The sequence below is a fragment of the Emydura macquarii genome, unplaced genomic scaffold, assembly GCF_026122565.2.
Source record: "Emydura macquarii macquarii isolate MOO-44397 ecotype Brisbane River unplaced genomic scaffold, CSIRO-AGI_Emac_v2 contig_3506, whole genome shotgun sequence".
Taxonomy (NCBI): domain Eukaryota; kingdom Metazoa; phylum Chordata; order Testudines; family Chelidae; genus Emydura; species Emydura macquarii.
In genome coordinates, this window is record NW_027133643.1 from 4,582,968 (window position 1) to 4,598,374 (window position 15,407).

General features: G+C 41.2%; 1 protein-coding gene across 1 annotated transcript in view; it reads right to left on the minus strand.

Moving 5' to 3' along the window:
* The window catches only part of SLC1A7 (solute carrier family 1 member 7), a 68,548-nt gene that overhangs the window by 15,847 nt on the left and 37,294 nt on the right, over positions 1 to 15,407 (minus strand). The window contains exons 3-6 of the mRNA XM_067535480.1: positions 11,991 to 12,033; positions 10,659 to 10,878; positions 4,182 to 4,281; positions 915 to 1,148 (exon numbers count right to left, since the gene is read on the minus strand). Of these exons, the coding sequence (XP_067391581.1) occupies positions 915 to 1,148; positions 4,182 to 4,281; positions 10,659 to 10,878; positions 11,991 to 12,033 (597 nt within the window). The remainder of the gene's footprint in view (positions 1 to 914; positions 1,149 to 4,181; positions 4,282 to 10,658; positions 10,879 to 11,990; positions 12,034 to 15,407) is intronic.

Genomic DNA, 15,407 nt, shown 5'->3' on the forward strand with positions numbered 1-15,407 from the left:
AATAGATAAGAAAATATCCTAAGAGTAAGGGGAATTAAGTAATAGAATAAACAGCCTAGTGAGGATGTTGAGTCAATAGCATTAGAGGTTTTTAGAACCAGGAGGACTGAGGAAATCGTAGTGGTATCGGGACAGGCTTGAGAGGGATCCTGAAAAGTCTTTTCCAACCCTAACATCTATGACTGTAAGATCATATTGTTTGAGTCTGGGGAATGCAAACACATCTCAAACTACAAACTTGTGTGTGTTGTTCTATTTAAAGAACAGCCTTAATCTTTTAAACTTCATTAGAATTTAAAAAGCTACCCCGAACACAATTTGCTCCTGATTTCACAATACACTATACTATACTTCAGGTAGGAGCCATTTTATAAACATCCTATAAAATGAAATTTATAATGGAGATACTGACAGTTCTTTAATTTTTATGGCCTTAGTTGGAACCATTATGATTTCAGGAACATATGGATGCAGTGTACTCTAGGTAGACCAGGGGACAAGCAAAGTTCCTAAGTTCTGTTCTCAACTCTGGAACAGATTCTCCATGTGACTGGGCAATTCGCTTACCCTCTCTGTGCCTCTGTTTACCCATTAGTAAAATGTGGATAATGATGCTTATAATATTGACAGTAATTAGCGTACTGGACCACAAATCCTGGAAACCATGGCATCCACTGAGTGAAATTGATATGATTCTTGTCAGTTTCACAGCTGTCATCTTCTGAATAGCAGTGATTTCACTCAGCAGCTGCTGGGATCCTGGGGAGCATATTTCATTTTGGGAACACCTGGTGTCAGAATCAAAATGAAATCAAATTTTGAAATATTGACATTTCCTGCGAACCTGAAATTCCAAGTTTCTGCCATCTCTAATTAGGACCTCATAGGTAATTAGTAATATCAATGCTTAATACCTGGATGATGTGGCCAGAGCAATTAGCAAGGCTTGAAGAATCCCTCTGATGAAAACAATGGGGTTCTTCTTGGTGATAAAGAAGTACATCATTGGCAGAATGAACAGTCCATGCACCACCAGACCACAGACCACAGTAATGGCATAAAAGCCTAGCTTCTTCCCAATAGCTGAAGGATCATCCATTTCCAAGATCTTGCCAGCAATAAGAAACACTATTCCAAAAGGAAAATACCTAAATGAAGAGAAAGGGAGATTTATCACTATGAGACAGATCACTTCAACCAAACAATTTAGTGAAATGACAATTCCTGCACTATCATTCCACTACCAACTTAGGACTTGATTTTGCAATGTTTAATGAGCATGGAGGGTGTTCAGAATTTCATAGGGACACCTTGCAGGATTGGACCCTTTCCTTTTCCGTTCGAGAGTTCTGGGGAAATACTTTTATATCAAATTTTAGCAAGGATAGTGATACTATTTTCTATTGACTAGTGAGTAGGACACACATACTTAAATACAATTTACTAATTAAAGCAGTGTATATCTAATCTCTCCCTCAATGTATGCATTTTAAGGTTCCCATCACCATAGTATTTAAAGCCTAGCTCCACAAAGGTACTTAGATGCCTAAGTCTGAAGTTTAGGGGCCTAACTTCCAGTTTTGGTTACACTGTGATTCACAAAACTATCACTGAATCCTGTAGGGACCTAAATTCACTTGGCTCTGAAATTTTCAGGGTAAAAGTTCCCAAGGTGCCTATGTTTCTGGGCAGAGACACTGCTGCCTCACTCTTGGGGTCTGGACACCTAACTTCCACCTAAGACCCAGCGTGATTCACAAACCAGGACAAGCCAGGCATTCAACAGCCTAAGTTACATATAGTACCTGACCTGGAAGGCATGCTCAGAGGCTGCCTACCAGAAGAGGTCCCATTCAGAATCCAACAGGAAGAGGTAGTGGTTCTGGTACCCACCTTATAACTTTTAGCCCAGCAGTTAACACACTCAGTTGGGTTTCCTCCTTCCTAAATTTGAACAGGAATCTCCCACCTCTTGGGAGAGTTCGCTAATCACTGAGCTATGGGATACTCTGATGTGGGGTGCCCCCAGTCTCTTCTGCTGAAGACGTTCCAGTGTGGATAAATAATATATTGGAGCAGGGGGTACTGCACCCAGTCTCCTACATTCAGATGGTTGGCCTAACCACTGGACTAGAGTCATTCTCTCTCTCTCTCTCCATGACTATTTAAGTATTTGTCCACAGGGGAACAGTCATGGGGGGAGACCTCTGTCAGATTCTCTCTCCCCCTCTGGCAGAAAGGGGGGAATTAAATCTGGGTCTCCCACATCCCAGATGAGTGCTCTAATCTCTGGACTAAAAGTTATATGGTGGGCACCACTGCCTGCTGCTACAGTGATACTTTCCTACCTCACAGTAGTGTTGTGAGGCTTAATGAATGCATGTAAAGCACTTTGAGCTCCTCAGACAGAAGGTGCTATATAACCACAAACTATTAATTATGTAGTAGCAGTATTTACTCATTATTAAGAATGTTCACAAAAGTGCTGGAGAACCAAGCTTAAATTAGTGACATGGATGTAAAGGAGGAATGTCAACTATGGTTACGAGGTTTTTGCCCCCCATTTAACCACATCCCAGAAATGGAGAGCAGCATTTTGATGGATAAAGCTACGGGAGACGCAAGAACCGAGTTGTGAATTTAAGAGTGTGTCTACACTGCATTTAGACACCCGCAGCGGGCCTGTGCCAGCTGACTGAGGCTTGGGCTAAGGGGCTGCTTAAGTGCCGTGTAGACATTCAGGCTCAGGCTGGTGCCTGGGCTCTAGGACTCTGTGAGGTAGGAGGTTTCTCAAAGGTAGGGCTGCAGCCCAAGCCTGAACATCTACACCGCAGTTAAAGAGCCCCTTAACCTGAAACCCACAAACCTGAGTCAGCTGGCCTGGGCCAGCCACAGGTTTTTAATGGCAGTATAGATATACCCTAAGATGTGTTTTATTGTGCCAAAGGCTATTATTAGACAGATGCATTTCCTTTGCTTTCTGAGGAATTTCCAGTGGGGAAAGGTTCCTTCCTGCCCCTCACATTTTATAATGCTTTTGTCAATCAGTGGAAGGATTTAAAAAGTTTTAGGCCCTGGAACTTTTTACAATTTTGCATATTCTTCAGGATCTTCTGAGTAATGGACATTTCTAGTAACCCATCTTCTCAGATCTGCTATTAGCTGGGTTTGTGGTATAAACTGCATAAAACAGAAAGCCAGATCCTTAGGTCTGTCTGAGCTGTGCTTGGCATGGGGCCTGGGATTGGGAATGAAGTTGGGTTATACCTTTTCTGTTGGTAAGGACTTATATTCTCTCTTGCTCTAGGTACCTTGTAACCCCACAGGTGCGGCTGGGAAGCATGCACTGGCCATTTAAAGCCAAGTGAATTTGCAGTCGCTCTGACCTCAGGTCAGAAAGGTTACTGGACAGGGAGCAGTGCGACTGGGATGGTAGTTGGATGACTTTTTATCAGCATAGCTATTCCTGTGTCAGAATACATCCACTCTGCCGTTGTGTTGATATAATTCTGCTGGTAGGGGATTTGCACTGCCTCAGAATGGGGAATAGCAATTTTGCAATAACTGAGGGCTACTTCAATGGGAGACAGACATGAGCATGGATGCGTGCCTGGCTCTGCTAAAAATAAATTAATTCTACTGAGCTAACTTGTTAGACCAGGTCTAAGCCACCTATCTGTTTTCCTGATCTGAGATCACATTTGCCCCAATGTAACTTAGGGTCATTCTAAGATATGTTGGCTAGAGTGGTCCCGTAGGGTCTACTCTGCAGGTTGGGGATTGCCAGAGGGCCAGGCACAGTGACTCTGTCCCTTAATGCCCCTGCCCACACCATTGCCTATGCTGCCTACATCTGAAGCAGGTGGCATAGACCTAGATATGTTGCTTTAGGGCACCTGGGTATTTCCCTTTGTTAGGGAGATCACTGGCATCTGTGTTGGGGCAGTTCTCTGTCCTCTTTATACTGTAGTGGTGCAAAGGGAACAGAGCCAGGGGCCAGCATCTGGTCTGAAATGTTTGTATAATTTCCTTCAAGTACTAATGCCATACAAAGTCAAGGTTGTTGTCCCTGATGACTTTGCCTGGAAACAGGATTGCATCATCTCAGAGCATTTTTTTCTGTTGAAATATACTTCAGCTTTTAAAAAGCGAAATTTTTCCTTGATAAAACAGCTACTTACCACACAGCAACTGCCACTATCTTCATGACAGATTCATTTAAACACTGGCAAAAACTGACCAAGGGAACTCCACTGTTACCCATTCTGCCCAACATTATACCTGCAAACAAACAATCATTGCTTTAATTCTCATTTACTCTCACAAATCTCCAATGCACTCAACTCAAAGTGAACTAAGTGTGGAGCAGCTAAATGATTAGATGATTGGTAGTGGGATAATGCAACAGATCTCTGTGTTGTAGAAACACAGAGATATAAATCACACAAACACATACAGGGGATGAGGGAGAGCCCTTGTTCTTCAGCTTCACAAACACAGACCTCTACCACGTAAGTTAAAAGAGATCTCTGAATTCCCGCTAGTAAATCCCTCACTTTTTATACACTGGCTACTAGAGGGCAACAACACTAACATACATACAGAGAGAGAGAGAGAGAGTGTGTGTGTGTGTGTTTGTTTGTTTGTTTGTTTTTGTTTTGTGATAAGATTGATAACAGGGACCCTTGTCTTTTGGCTCACCAGTTCAAATTCTGTCCAGACAGGCAGTGACCAAAAGCCATTATTTGACGGTTGTGAAATTAATTTGGTCTCAGTCCAGTTTCTAGTGGATAAGCATCTATAAGATAAAAGCCACCCTCACAACTGGTCCTTTTTGCCACTCTGGCTTACCAGCCTTAGCAGAATCAAGCAAATGCACATGAATGCAAGGAAAGGCCAAACTGCTGCACATATCTAATCAGCAAATAAAGCAAACGTATTTGTATGCAACAACAGTCATAAAAGTAGAGGATCTGGTTCCAAGAATTGTTATGTAACTATATATTCTCTGTATAAGTTTTAATAGTGTATACCTTATGATAAACATATCTGTCATGTTCCTATTTAATTTATTTGCTACAACGATCCTCTGAGAAGATTCCAACAGATCACGTTAATCACTCAAGGAAGCATTGCAAAAACAAACTACACCAAATCAATTTATGTTTGAAGAGGATTTTACAAGAAAATGAAGCTGTGATGGGGGCGCACTCTAACACTTATTCTGGATGGACAGTGTGTTTTCTTTGACTGAGTGCCCATGCTCTGTCCCCTGGAATGCACATCTGCGTTTGCAAGCCGGGTCCCAGATCATAATGGTTCCAAGGCAATCCCCTCCTGACACAGGGGAGTGAGCCACTTAGATGTCAGACACAGCAATTTCACAATAACAATGCATGCAGGATGTGGGTTTATATGCCTATTAATATTAATCTAGCTGTAAATTTTGGGTCACAAAACCACATTATATTTTATTAATGATTTAATTAATGATGTTGCTCATTTATGCTAACAGAGTGTTAATTACAGTTCAGTTTTTAAAGCCAGGGTGGCTTCATTAAGCCATGGCAGCTTTTACAAGAGTTTAGCTTTCTAGCTCAGTAGAATGCTGAAGAGGGAAAATGAATCCCCTCTTATTTTACAGGAATAACTGTGGTTCACTTAGAACAAGACTCCATCACATCTGAGTGTATGGCAAGTGCTGGCAACAGGAAAGGGAGCAGGCAAGAATGGAGCCTGCTGAATGATGAGTATATGACTAACTGGTCTCTTAAAGGACCTCACTGTTTATCCAAATACATTAAGGGGTAATCTCAAGAAATGTTCATCAACACCAGTGGTGTAGCTACGGGTCAGATTTTAAGCAATTCATCCTGCATTTTTATCAGCCTCTGTTTCGCTTGTGACACAAGACTTGTGCCCACCCATGTCAACCACAGGCCCTGCCAAAAAATCAGTTCTGGCTATGCCTCAACAGTCAAATTTTACCAGCTTATTGTACTGTCATTTGCAGATACACAAGCCCTTTTCTGCAGTCATCATGTAATAAGCCCAAATGATCATTTCTGAGCAAAGTTTTTACTCTCAGTGATTTATAAGATGATTTGCAATTCTCCAAAGATTCTGCTAGACTGTCACCTCCTACCCATCAGACACACCCCCAATAGGGCCACACACACCCAGCTGGATGACACAGAAGACTGTCTAGATGAAGCCCTTAATCAGTGTGTTTTTATGTGCCTTTGATATACCCCTTCTCTGGCCACCATTGCCCATTTTGGAGCAGAGTTGGCCAGGACCAGACACAACCTTGAAATTGAGAAAAGTCCTGCATGTGGCTTTCCTCCTGAGCTAAGATTGCTAAGCTATCACCTCCTGCTTCCAGAAAAAGGAAAAGCTGGTTTCTGTTACTAACAGACAATGGGCCTGATTCTCAGTTATGCTAAAGCCCCTTTATGACATTCTGGCAATGTAAGGGGGCCATAAAGTGGGTGTAACTATAATTTATGCCCATATTAAAGCCCCTTTACTCTGCTAGAATAGTGTAAAGGGGCCTTGATGTAAATGAGAATCAGGCCCAATGACTGAACAGAACTGCTATGAAGCACCCAGTGCCAAAAGAAATATTTTCATATATAGTACAATATTTTCACACAAAATATTTGGAATCATGTTTTCCTTTTCCCTCATGTTCCAGCTGAACACCCTCCATTTGATCCCTGTCACTCCACTTTTCCTTAGGATGGGAGGAAGATGATCTAGAGCTTCCGTCAAAGGTCAAGAGAGAGCCTGTTAAGTGGGTTGCTGTATGGGCAATTTGCCTGGCTGTGTCCTCCTACAAGTGCAACATGTCAGTGGTCTTAAGTAGCAGTATCTTGCATTTCCACAGCCACCAAACTGACACATTCTAAAAAAGAACCTTTAATGATATATGCCGTTCTTCTTCTGTCTTTCTATCACAGTCATAGGTTTTTCAAGTGATGGGCACATGATATGGCCCAGTCTGAAGCTCTGGCAAGATCTTCCATAGTTCATGGCTCCTCCAGGAGCCAACAGATGTTCCATGATTTGTGTTTCACTGTAGTCATATCTGGGTCATTGGAATAGCTGCACTTCCACATATTGACTTTTGACCTGCCAGCTCTTCTTCAGATGCAATTTAAACTTCTCAGGTTGACCAATCTTTCTCTGTGCCTGCAGGAATGTGCTTGGCAACGTCGACGTGCATCTTAATGCCCTCGTTGAGTATTTGAGCTGCATGTGCCATATTTCCAGTCATGTAGCCACTGGTGAATTTTTAAGCAGTGTTGTTGCATCTAGGAAGCTTTTCCATGATTTCAGGTGGCTAACTGCTCTGGTGTGGCCATGTAGAGGATGTCTGGTATTTTTTGACCTTTCATAATCGTTCAGTTTTGCTTGTGACCGCTCTTCTGATATCTTGTGGATATCTTGCGATTCTGGCAAGCACATAATGCCTGTTCATGCTTGTTGATTTTAGATATCCTGCGATGTAGCAGCAGCTGTCAACAAACACAGGGTCCAGCTCCTTTGCATGAGCTGATCTTTCCTACTCCAAATTAGTGCTTCTGGGCTGGTTCTCCATTTTTAAGTTTCAAGCTTCCTAAATATGTTGTTCTGGGTGCTAACTTTGCCCTTCTGTCTTCTCCACGTGCATCTTGAAGGAGAGAGTGAGGTCTAGCGTCACCCCAAGGTAGACAGGATTCCAGCAGTGGACAAGTGATACCCCATTCCAGGTGATATTACGCTGTGTATTAGCCTCATAATTCCACCGTTGGAAGAGAGGTGCTTGCATTTTGGCTGGGTTGGCGTGTCATTGGTTCTTGGGATAATAGACTGAAAGCCCAGACAGTGGCAATGTTAGCATAGTTTCGATTTGAGCAAGATCCTTGGCTTGAACAATGATACATATCTTAACAGCATAGATAAAACTTGTGCTGAGATGGATTGGTTGATCATTCGTGTAGATGTTAAAAAGTACTAATGAGAGTACACTCCTTTCTGGCAGGCTGTTTTTCTGTTGCCACCATTGGCTCTGGTTCCCACCCAGTTCACTGTAAAACATCAGTTCTCTGGAAGAGGCTGTATCAGTTGTATGAGGTAATGATCTTTACTCAAGCTGCATACTTTAGTGAGGACCCTTCAGTGATTCACTGTGTCATATGCTGCGGATAAGTCAACAAACACGGTACCTGTTACCAAACCCTTTAAAAAGCCATTTTTGATGTACTGAGCAATATTCAGCACTTGACCAGTGCATGAATTCCCTGGGTAGAATCCATCTTGCTCTGGGATTAAATGTTTTTCAACAAGTGGTGATAGATGGTTTAAGATGAGACATTCAGAGTTTGTAGAGGGGACATAGTAGGCCTGAAGTTCTTCAGCTCCACTGTGTCCTTCCCAGGCTTCAGGAATGCCACAACATGTGTTCGTAGCCAGATCTTAAGTATAAAATTACAATCATGAAATAAATGGGTATGCATGGCTGAGTTTCCCCTGATGCTGTAACTATGCAATGAGAATTTGACATAACCACCAACCATCCTCTGCCTTGGTACAACTGATCAGCTTGCCTATGGCAAGATGTGAGTGTACATCTACAAACTGTTGACAGCTAACATGGTTATAGGTTAGCCCAGTGGCCTAGTGGCTGTGCTGTGCATCCCTACTCAGAGACAAGGCTTAGCTCATGACCTCTTGATTCCTGAGTCAGCAGAAGTTGGAAGCACTGCTGCTGAGATAGCATTCTCAGCTCCAGGGAGTAGAGGAATGGTATACAGGGCTCAAAAGCATATGCAACCCCTTTAGTTTAATAAACACTAATAGTGAAGAGATTCCTGTTTAGTAATTCTTGTCTGGAAGGTTGGTGGCTATGACAAGATGCTTTGAGGGTTGAGTTGAGTGTAAATCATTGAAAATTAGGGGATCTCAGATTTCCAACAAGGATACAGGTGGGACCCCACATCTTGCAGAAACAAAAGGGAGAGAAAAACGTGCTACTGACAGGCTGGAATTTTGACCCCTTTTGCTAATGCAGACCATGCATAAAATAAGTAAATCAAAGATGTTTGTGAAACCACATCTGCTGCTCAGATTCCGTTCCAAGCACAGCATCATAAAACACAGATAAAAGGATTATTTTTATCAGTATCTCTATGTGAAAATCATCACTTCACCATTATCAAAAGGAACATGGGCACATCTAAAGGAGTGGTAAAATTCCCTTCCTTCTGACTAAAATTGTAGCCCAGTTAGAAAACATTTCAATAAATAAATAAATCTACTGCAATTAGATAACATAAAAAGTTCCGTTGAGTTCTTCGGGCAGGTAAAACTGAACATTCCAGATAGATAAGAGTTCTCAAAGTCCATTATGATAAGCCTCTTAGAGAGTACATAACTACTAACACTGAACTATGGTACAAATAAAACTGTACCAGGGGACATTCAATGAAAGACTGCACATTTTAAACGAATAAAAGGAAATATTTTTTCACACAATGCATAATTATTCTGTGGAACTCAATGCCCCAAGATATCACTGAGGCAAACCTTTAGCAGGATTTTAAAAAAATTGGACATTTGCATTGATAACAAATACATCCGCATGTATATTACTAATGATAAAACCGACAGTCTAGGAAGGGATATAAATCCTCATGCTTCAAGGCATAAGTCAACCTCTAATTAAGGGTGTTAAGGAGAAACTTCTCCTGTATGCAAATTATCCTGTTACTGCCTATTACAAGGTTTCTTCACCTTCCTCTGAAGCTTCTGGTTCTGGTCATGGTCAGAGAGAGGATAGTGGATTTGATGGACCGCTGGTCTGATCCAGTATGGCAATTCCTATATTCCTGTGACAAAAACCCTCATGCTTTGGGGCATAAGGCACCCACTGTCTTCTTGAAGTTATAAAGAAACTTCCCTCTGGACAGGTTATTGCATAACCGTCCATTTCAAGATTTCTAGCTCCTCTCTCTGAAACATCGGATGGTGGCCACAGCTGGAAACAGTACACTGGTTGATGGATCACTTGTCTGCTTTAGTATGGCACTTCCTACCTCCGTATACACCTATCCTGCTGTTCCTTAGCCTGATGCAGAACATGACTAGCTCTTATAGGTACAGAACTATCAGCTGGGTAGGATTCACTATGGTACACACTGTTTAACAGTACATAGTTCTAATCACAGGGCTACTTAGATAGCTCAAAGTACATACGTTAGAAGTGAAAACTATACAGCAGACATTTCTGTTGTTCCTCACTGCCCTCTATGCAAAAGATCCCTAAGTAAAGTTCCGTAGCTTTCAAATGCAAACACACAATAAACAAATAAAGGCTTAGTGAAATTAAAAAGAAAAGGGGGGAAAAGCAGCATGCATAGAAACAATCAGGAGCAAGAAAGCAAAATGTCATCAAGGATTATGAACAAGGTTTATCCCCAAAATATTGGAGCACATTACTAGGACTGAGTTATACTTTTTCTGATGAAGTTTAGAGAAGGGTAGATGGGAAATAATTATATCAGGAATACTAAAAAAGAACTCTCCCCAACTCCCTGAAATAAAAACTCAACCCCCAAAACAACAGTAGACAGATCAATTCAAACATGACCTGGTCCAACATATTTATAACATACCCATAGTGGCAGAGAATATCACAATCCCTAGCACGTTCATGCCATCGCTGGTGCCTGGTTCAGATTTGTAAAACACTTCTGGAGGGGGAGTGATATCCAGGGCAAAATTCTGGACATTAGATCCATTCTCATCCTGGACCCCATATATTATGATCCGACGAGTGGTGCTTTCAGAAGCTGCCTTGTTGGATTTGACAATAGGAATGTTCTTGGTGCGATACTGAAAGAAAACAAAATATTATAATGGGTCATCAGGGATTAAAGAATTAATGAGTCCCAAGTTTGCTTTAATAGGATCCAAAATGCCTTTTGAAAGCAGAATGGGTATCAAAGGAGGAAGGGGTATCTGTGGAAGAAAGAGAAACAGCTTCCTTTCCTCCCAAGATACTAGAAAAACAACTGATCCAATTTTTTTTTCTTTTTTTTTTTTTTTTGTAAAAAGCTGACAAAATCAGGGTCTCCCCTAAGCAGACCTTTATGCAGCAGACATACTGGCCCTTGTGAGGGCTATATTTGGCATTCCTCTGTATTCCCTCTCCTCATGTGTAACTAGGAATAACTTCCTCAAATACTATTCAGTGACTTTTCCTTGGTCCCACCAAGGGTAAGGATTCCATGCAATATCCCCCACATGAAAGGGCAATTAAACCCAAGCACTCCTCTTACTTAACCTGATCAAAGCTATTAGATAAAGGTGTCCTGGCCAAACTCCAATTTGAGTAATTAGGTTCTGCCTAAATAAATTCCCCCATTGCTTTAATTGGATACAGCATTCTTCTTCACTTCCTTTGTACAGTGTTGCTGTGTGTTCTTAAATAGTTTCCACCTGCCAGATGACTGGATTTCAATGGCGGGAAAAGTGATTCTCTAGGCATATGGCTTACTTATGTAAAGTTCTCTTCCCTTCCATAGTGCCATTCAGTGAGGGCCAGGATCAGCAACAGCATCGTTCAGTTCCAGAAGTCATGTTTGCAGCCCACTCAAAGAACTCCTGGAGAATGATGCAGGCCTTCTGATTGACAGGTTTGTCCCTTAAGAGTCAATGTTAAATTACTATCTTAGCAAATGTCTTGTGCTAGCTTCACTCACATCTATTGTTAAATAGAAATAAATCATCATTAATCTTGGCACTTCTATAAGGCTTACTGCATAAAGATCTAACAGTGCACTGAAGTCAGTGGAAAACCTCTCATTGACTTCAAAGGGCTTCACATCAGATGTCATTGCAGGTACTGAGCATAAATGAACCAATATACAGTGCCATATCTCAATTTTTTGCTTAAAATTTTTCACTGCAGATGGCTTCTCTGTAGCATCAATGCAGACACTCACCTGTTTAAATGTGGCTTCAACAAGGTTGGCTGGAAACATGTTCCTGAAAAGAAATAGATAAAAGAATCATTGTCAAGGGGCTATTTAGTTACCCTTGTTGGGCCTCAGTGTCCACTACCTTCCCGCTTCTGTAGTCACCTGTGCAAAGCGCATGCCCAGTGTAGAAAAGACACTCTGTTCTGCACAGGTGTAAATGGCTACAGAAGTCATAACAGTGGAGAATCAGGTCCATCAAGTTTAGAGTAGAGATTTCAGGACACAATTCTGAATACCTGCCATGAGATTCAGGAGATCTAGATTCAATTCCTGACTCTGCCACATACTCTCAGTATAACCTGTGGTAACCGACTCAGACTCTTTCTGGGCCATTTCCCCATATGCTAAATGGGGATAATAATATTTCCTTCCTCCCACTCCCTGTTATGTCTGTTTAGATTGTAAGCTTTTCAAGATGGAGAGTTTCCTACTGTGTGTCTGTATAGCACCCAGCACAGTGAGGCCTCAATCTACTTCAGGGCTTCTAGGCACTACTATAATACATATCATAATAAATAATGGTTAATAATAATACTTTCTGCCACGCTTCCATCAATCCCATTTAAATTATAAGTGGAGCAGGCTCTGGCGTTTATGTCCTTTACCAAGAACAGACTCCTCAGAAGGAAGATCTGATTCCTGATTAAAAGAATCTAGACTAGAGTGCACAATGTCTTATAAATGGTCACTATTTTAATGTTTATAAGCCTTTTCTAGGAACAGAAAAACAGGACATTTTACGATATGGCAACATTTTTAAGTGGATTTTTTTCATCCTGAAGCTTATAAATGTAAAGTGAGCAATACTCTATAGAATAATCTTATGCAGTCAGGTTCAGTTTGTATGCAAATACGTGGCTGTAATGCTCACTAAACAAAGGACTTGTCTGTTGAAAGTCCAACTCATGTCCCAAGTCAGGACAGCACTTACACGCCTGTGCACCATCCATCTCTGCTCAGGAAAGCACTCGGGCATGCTCATAAAGTTAAGCATGTATTTAACTGCTATCCTGAATAGGGATGCTTACCTGAATTTAGGCCCCTGTGCAGTAGGGCATGCCTGCTATTTGGTAGGGTTGCAGTCAGAATATTCTGTGTAGCATTAGTGTAGGAAAAACAGTTTTCAGGCTTCAGACTCCAGTGTTTTACAGATGAGGGAAGTGAAGCACAGAGAGTTTAAGTGACTTCTCCAAGCTCACAAAGAAAAATGTGGCAAAGTCACAAATAGAACCAAGATTTCCATACTCCCAATCCTGTGTAGAAATAAGGAGGAGCAGACGAGACTTGTAGCAACAAAGAATTGTGCTGTCATGCAAATGTGCCCACAAAATAATACAAAGAAAATAAACACAAATATTGCATCATAAAGTTGTATCTGCATAAGGAGAACTGGGCAAAACTCAGCCACTAATGCTAGCGGAGGTGCATCCACTACTCTAGGGATGAATTTGGCCCATATTGTTTTAATTTAACAGAATATTTTGTAAGGTATCCCATAATAGTGGCAACATTCCTTAAGAGTAGTACCTTTTATTGCATAAACTTACACAAGATACTTTGCTCCTAAGATGAATATGCTGAATGTAGTACATAGGAGTTTATGCATATTTTGGCCCAAATTTCAAATAGGTGATACCTAAGTGTACCCCTGCTGTGTGCACCAATCTAGGGGTTGCACATGTACATGTATGTGCATATTACATGTATATTTCAAAGAATTTGCATATCTAAGTGCAGTGTTTGCAGGTAAGCGTGCAGCTGTTTGAATGATGGGGCCACAGGGCCAATATCCTGTTTTCCTTATTCACATAAGTAGCTCCATTAAGTAAGCACTTAAATAGCAGAGTTAAATGTAGCATGAAGTCAGTAGACTAACGTCATTAGGACTACTAGCTTCAGTATGGCAATTTGGCCAATATTCACATCAGATGGGAGAAACAACTTTTGTTTCTAAATAAATAAAAATGAATCTTAATAATAAAAATCAACCCTTCCCCTTTATACAGTGCTTTTCACCTAAAGATCTCAAATAGATTGTTCAACTAATATTTGTAAAGCAGGGAGGCTTATACAGACCTCCTTGAAGAAATATTGGACAGAGACACCTGCATGCTAGACAATCAGTCAGATAAAATTATTCAGCATTTCTAAGAAATCATTTTTCTTTATACTTTTACCAAAGATACTCGAACTTAAAAGTTTGTTTTATTGGTTTGGGTTTTTTTTAAATCAGTCTTTCCCACCCATCTAGACATTTCCAGTATACACTGGAGCAAACAGTGAAATTATAATGTGGAATCCATGACATTCCTTTAATTTCAGTGACCACAGTCACTGGTAGCAGTAATGTCCCAAATATAGGATTAATACTCCACTGCAGGGTGAAGTAGAAGGAAAAGCTGGATTGTTGGGGAGAAAGTTTTTTGTTAAGGGAGGGGTACCACTGTCTAATGATTAGAGAAGAAAATTGAAAGAGTCCTCCACTGGCCTGCAGATTGACACTAGATAAGTCACTTAAAGCAACAATGTCATTTTAATTTGGCTGTTTCATGTTTAAACAGTTCCCTGCAGTCTTTGGAACCCAACGTTTGCAGTACTGTGCATGTGCATGGGAAGCAGACAGTAACACTGGCTTTTATTAATGATTGTTGTTTGTATTATAGCAGTGCCTACAGGTCCCAGCTGAGATCAGGGCCACACTCTGCTAGGAACTGTACCATACTCATAGTAAGGCCTTGTCTACATGAGAAAATTGTAGCAATTTTGCTAAATTGGTTTAGATGCTGATTTTAGCGCAACGCCCTTATATGGACACTTTAATTTCAGTTTGAGTGCTTTATATTGATTGAACTTAAGGAATTGTCTTATCCACTCAGTCACTGATAACAGACAGTAGTCTACTGTAAGCAATGACTGTGATTGTAAATGCTGTGCTGCTGTCTTCTGTGAGTTTTCACCTGCCAGTGATGATAACACAAAAGCCTGAACACTGAGATTTAGCATTTAGGCCACTATTCACATCTGACCCCCATAAATACTTGTGATTCTCTTTGCTCAAATATCCAGTCTGGGCCCAAAACTGTGCACTATATAGACAACACCCAGCTGTACATCACCTTCACATCAGATTCTGACAGTGCCTTCTCCCAGCTCTCCAAGGGCCTGGCTGAGATCAGAAACTACTTGAAGAGTTGCTGCTGGAAGCTGGCTCTAGAAAACACTGGTGTGGGAGAGGTAGGGAGTGGGAAGCACCTAAAAGAACTCGCCACCACATTTTCCCCCCTGCTGAGGGATTCTGCCCTCAGATTGTTAAAGACACTCAATGTTAATTCATGTTTGTTTTGCAATTTGAGATGATCTGATGAAAGATGCTATAGAAGT